Source organism: Vombatus ursinus, unplaced genomic scaffold (assembly GCF_900497805.2).
Source record: "Vombatus ursinus unplaced genomic scaffold, bare-nosed wombat genome assembly UNPS02014818.1, whole genome shotgun sequence".
NCBI lineage: Eukaryota > Metazoa > Chordata > Mammalia > Diprotodontia > Vombatidae > Vombatus > Vombatus ursinus.
In genome coordinates this window covers 12,925,944-12,931,943 of record NW_020954596.1, presented here as the reverse complement: position 1 = coordinate 12,931,943, position 6,000 = coordinate 12,925,944, and the positions used below count along the sequence as shown (strand labels likewise).

Genomic DNA, 6,000 nt, shown 5'->3' with positions numbered 1-6,000 from the left:
CAGGGTAGCCACAAGAGGAGAGAAATATTTTGAGCAAAGTCTCTATTTCCAATTTTGAGGAGAGAGGCTGTTAAGAAGAAAGCAGCACAATGTCAGGATTCAATCAGACCAGCAACATTACACTTGAATCTGTAATTAGTACATCCTGAGTCTTTGGCCAGAGGAGCTCAAGTCCTACCCTCCCCATGCTTTAGTGCTTCAAGGATGCGTGAAGTCATAAGATGAGGCTGATCACAAAGCCTATCCAATTTAGCAACTCCCAAAGACCACTGGCTTTAGGATAGATAGAGATAGATAATCAGATAGATAACATATATGTGTGTGTTTATAGATATACATGCATATATATAATGTAAACACACACATATACATATATATACCTGTAAATACCTGTATATACATATATATACCTGTAAACACACATATATACACAACTACATGTGTATACCTATATACACATACATATACATACATGTAAATGTGTATATATACACACATACACATGTGTACACACACACATACTGGACCCAAGATTTCATCAGTGTAAGGAGCTCTAGATTGGGAACTTTTTTTTTTAATTTGTTTATTCTGAATTATCAGCAATCACTTCCATAAGCTTTTGAGTTTTAAATTTTTCCATCCCTCCTCACCTCTCTCCCCAAGATGGCATGCAATCTGATATAGGCTATACATATACATTCCTATTAAACATATTTTCACATTAGTGATGTTGTAAGTAAGAATCAGAACCAATAGGAGGAACTGGGGAGGAAACAAAATACAACAGAAGAAAAAGAAATAGCAAATAGTATGCTTCGATCTGCATTCAATCTCCATAGTTTTTTCTTCTTTGTGGATAGCATTTTCCATCAGGAGGCCCTTGGAGATGTCTTAGATCTTTGTATTACTGAGAAGGTCTACGTCTATCAATGTTAGTCATCGCACAGCATGGCTGTTACTGTGTACAACGTTCTCCTGGTTCTGCTCACTTCACTCAGCATCAGTCCATACAAATCTTTCCAGGTTTTTCTGAAGTCGGCCTATTCATCATTTCTTATAGCACAATAGTATTCCATTACATTTATATACCACAACTTGCTCGGCCATTCCCCAATGGATGGGCATCCTCTCAATTTCCAATTCTTCGCCACCACAAAAAGAGCTGCTATGAGTGTTTTTGTACCTGTGGGTCCTTTTCCCATTTGTATGATCTCTTTGGGATGTGGCCTTAGAAGTGCTATTGCTGGGTGAGAGGGTATGTACATTTTTATAGTACTTTGGGCATAGTTCCAAATTGCTCTCCAAAATGGTTGGATCAGTTCACAACTCCACCAACAATGCATTAGTGTTCCAGTTTTCCCACATCTTCTCCAACATTTATCATTTTCCTGTTTTGTCATGTTGGCCAATCTGATAGGTGTGATGTGGTACCTCAGAGTTGTTTTGATTTGCATTTCCCTAATCAATAGTGATTTAGAGCGTTTTTTTTTCATGTGACTATAGATGGCTTTAATTTCTTCATCTGAGAACTGCCTGTTCATATCCTTTGACCATTTATCAATTGGGGAATGACTTGTATTCTTATAAATTTGACTTAATTTTCTATATATTTTAGAAATGAGGCCCTTGTCAGAGAGACTGGTTGTAAAAATTCTTTCCCAATTTTCTACTTTCCTTCTAATCTTGGTTGCATTGGCTTTGTGCAAAAAATTTTCACTTTAATGTAATCAAAGTTATCCATTTTGCTTTTCATAATGTTCTCTATCTCCTGTTTGGTCATAAATTCTTCTATTCTCCATAAATCTGATAGGTAAACTATTCCTTGTTCTCTCAGCTTGCTTACAGTATCAGCCTTTATATCTAAATCATGAACCCATTTTGACTTTATTTTAGTATATGGTGTGACATTTTGATCTATGCCTAGTTTCTGCCATACTCTTTTCCAGTTTTCCCAGCAGTTTTTGTCAAAGAGTGAGTTCTTATCCCAGAAGCTGGGGGCTTTGGGTTTATCAAATAATAGATTACTACAGTCATTGACTGCTGTCTTGCATACTTAACCTATTCCACTGATCCATCACTCTGTTTCTTATCCAGTGCCAAGAAGTTTTGATGACTGCTGCTTTATAATACAATTTAACATCTGGAATGGCTAGGCCACCTTCCCCTGCATTTCTTTTCATTAGTTCCCTTGATATTCTGGACCTTTTGTTATTCCAAATGAATCTCTAGTTGGAAACTTCTACCAATGAAGATTAGCTCCACTGCAATTTATAGTCTTAGAAGATTATTTGGGCACTGAGGGTTAAGTAACTTGCCCAGGGTCACAGCTAAGGCAGTACTTTGTGCCAGTTTTTCCTGACTCCAAGGCTGGCTCTCTGTCCTCTACACTGTATTGTCTGACCGCTGACTTTCCTGTGAACTCAGGTAGAAATCACTCCAGACTTATCAAAGTTGGTTCATCAACAATGGACAAAGTCTAGCATCAGACTCATATTCCATATAATGACCTAAATTCTCTAGTGTGTAGTAGGCAGAGATATAAGGAAAGGTGGTGTGTGTGTGTGTGTGTGTGTGTTTGTGTGTGTGTTGGGGGGTATAATACCATAACAGAATTTTCTTTTAGGAGAGAAAGCATGGTACCTGTAAAAGCACTGAATTCAGACTGGGTTCTGGGACAGGTTCAACTCCTAACTCACTGCGTGGTCTTGGGCTAGTTACTTCTGATCTTTGGGCTTCTGTTTCCATGGAAAATCAAGATATTGGACTAGACTCTCTTCCCTCCAGCTCTGCTAAAGAGAGAGAGAGACTGAGACCTTCAGTGCTCCATGTGCTGCTGAAGTTTAGTATTCTTAACCTTGTTGTGAAACTTTGTTCACTTTTCACAATTCTTTTTATTACAGATACTCAGCTCTCTGATGGCTGCAGGGCCACTGTGGGGACATCTCTTGGCCAGATGGGAACTTTTCCAACAGGTACCAAGTATGACATAGTAGCAGAGCTTTAACTAGGGTGGGATAACTAGAGTTTTGTCCTGGTCACAAGTTTAGAAGATGCATATATTTAACAAATGCAGTCCTTTAGCGGTACACCCATGGAACAACTTAATTCAGTGCTTAGAACAGTGCCTGGTGAGTGGTAGGCACTTAATAAATGTTTATTGACTAACTGAATGTCTTAATTATTTCATTTATTATTTTCACATCATAAAGGAACTCACGTTGCTTTGCTTTCGTGCTGTTTTTCCTGAGCATGAAAATGTCTAGTTCAGATTTACAGACTCTCCTAAAATCACTTTTATCACATCATTACTCTGTTTTTTAAATGTTTGCTTTGTTTACTTTTTTTGGTACTTATTAATATCTTTTTCAATTACATGTAAAGATAGTTTTCAACATTCATTTTTGTAAGATTTTGAGCTCCAAATTTTCATTATTACTCTATTTAAGGTAGTAGTGCTTGGGCTCCGAATCTAAGCTTGGATGAAACATGGGATTCTTTCTGTTTCTCTTTGACTCTTTTCATTTCTGTAGAAAGCCTTGTCTAAGATCATGGCCAGCCATTCTCCAAACCCCCAGCACAGGATCTATTTGTATCTCAGACACAATGCAGGTATCCTTTACTTCCTACAGCAGGGGTGTTCCTGGAGAAGCTCATCAAAATTTAATCTTAATTTAAATAAACCCAGGAGATTCACTATTTAAAGAGTACTTGGGGTAAGTCAGTTTGCAACAGGGAAAAAAAAAGCTATTTTCTTACACAAATAATATTCCCTGATTCATCTTCTATATGCCTGGGATGAGGGAGGACTCCATGAATTGGGTCCTGAAGGAAAGTAAGAAAGGCTGACTTTCCATGGATAGATGGAAGAAGGGCATAATGTAAGCATAGCTTGAGAATGGTGGTTTCTTGAGGTGGTTTTTTGGTCCTTTGAATGGCTGGTGAGTAACCACAAATATTCTCCTGTATTTAATTTAGAAACAAGATGTGCTTTCATGGATTAGGCAAAATAAACCCAAGCATCTCAAACTTATCATATGTTGTGACAATAGTTTCTGTCTGGGGTAAAGTTACTAAGCTAAATGATGCCTTTCGTATTTAGAACAAGAAATTTTTCAGAAGTTTTGCCAAGTAGTAACATGCTGTGACCTTGGCTGACTTACTTCCCTCTCTTGGTCTCAGTTCCCTTATCTGTAAAATGAAGGGTTTGGACTCCATGGTTTATAAGATTTCCTCTAACTTTGGCAATCTGAGCTCTCAAGTCCCTTCAAGTGCTGGATTGTGGAACTTCCAACCTCTCAACTCTTTGATAGCTAAGGCCTTACAAAGTAGCAGTGAAATTTCATGTACATTAAGGGAAGGACGGCAAATAATGGGCATATATGTTCATTCCTGTGTGAGAGTAGGGATGCATAGGGTTGTGTTTGTCCTTCATTCTCAAAGAGGACCATGACATTAGGGAGACGATGACATGACTTGCAACTGACTTTGATTTGAGTAAGGGAGGGCTGTGCAAAGTCACCAGCCTCACTTTCTCCTCCAGAGCCATCTGGGTGCTGTGGCCAGATATTCATCAGGATGACTAGAGATGGTCTAGGATGCTATGGGAGAACCTGGCCCTTTTAAGCCAAGGTCTTTTCAGGTTCTCACTTTGAGTGAGGTAACACCCAGACCTCTTTAAGAAGTAAGTCAAGGGACAGCCCCTTTAATAATAATAAAAAGAAAAATCAAATTGGGAGGGGAAGACCCTCAGGACTGCTGGCCAAAAGAGAAACTGTTACTATTTATGGATGAAATACAGAAAGAAGAAGTTGGGTTAGATATTAAGAAGTATTTCCCAATGAATTCAAACATCTGTTGAGGCTCATTAGAGGAGCTTATGAATGGATGAATGAATTCAAAAGCATTTATTAAGCACTTATATTCTAAGAGGTGAGGATACAGATACAAAAATGAAGATAGTGTATGTTTTCAATGAGCTTATATCAACACCCATAGTGGAGTTGTGGCCACTTTGGTTTGGGATGATGGGGGGAAGGGATGATGAATGGAGGAGGAGATTGACACACAACCTTTCTAGTAGCAATGATTACATTGATTTGATTATGATTCCAGAACTGGAAAGCAGGTGGGAAAGAGGGGTGACAAATGACAAATGACAAGACAATGACCAGGAAGTAGAAGGAAGTGTAGCTGGAGCCTTCCTAGATACAGCTGGCCCTGTCAGGGTCTCAACCTTCAGGACAGCAGGGTCCTAGGGCAGAAAGGCTAAAGCCCTTCAGGGCACAGTATCTGGTCTTCTCCACATGTATTTCTTCAGTAAGCTATGAAATTAAGTTGGTCCAAGCACCGCCATCTCTATGAAGCCTTCAATAACTGTTCCCAGCCACAAAGAGTAATAAAGCTAAAGCCAGTAAGTACTACAGGAGTTCAGAAAAAGGGAACTTAATTTTGGAGATCATTTATTTGGGCTCATTGTTGTTGAACACATACAACGAGAGACCAAATAGTCAAAATAACAATGTAATATGTAACTATTCTCACTGAATAGTGTGTGATCTTGAGGTAATATTTTTTTTTAAATAACAATCAATAGGGTTACTAATCTTTCAGAGTCTCAGACTCATAGGATTTCGCACTGAAAGGAGCCTGAGAGATCATCCAATTCAACCTCCTCCTTTTATAGATCAAGGAAACTAAAACCCAGGAAGTGTGAAGTAATTTGCTCAGGGACATAGGGGTAGTAAGTAGCATTGCGGGATTAGAATTCAGATCTTGTAAGCCCCAATCCAGTGGCTTTTCCACTAGGCTATATTACTTATGCATCTCTAGAGACCAAAGGATTCTTCTATGTGGACTCAGAGACAGATTAGTCCAGGGGTAGGGAACCAGTAGCCTTGAGGCTACATGTGGCCGTCTAGGTCCTCAAGTGTGGCCCTTCTACTGAATCCAAACTTCACAGAACAAAGCCCCTTAATAAAAGGATTTGTTCTGTAAAACTTG

General features: G+C 38.9%; 1 protein-coding gene across 6 annotated transcripts in view; it reads left to right on the top strand.

The window, feature by feature from the left end:
- Positions 1–6,000, top strand: part of SH3TC1 (SH3 domain and tetratricopeptide repeats 1) — a 110,361-nt gene that overhangs the window by 56,101 nt on the left and 48,260 nt on the right. For all 6 annotated transcript variants that reach the window (XM_027836362.1, XM_027836363.1, XM_027836361.1 and 3 more), the window contains exon 3: positions 2,901–2,972. In XM_027836362.1, the coding sequence (XP_027692163.1) occupies positions 2,901–2,972 (72 nt within the window). The remainder of the gene's footprint in view (positions 1–2,900; positions 2,973–6,000) is intronic.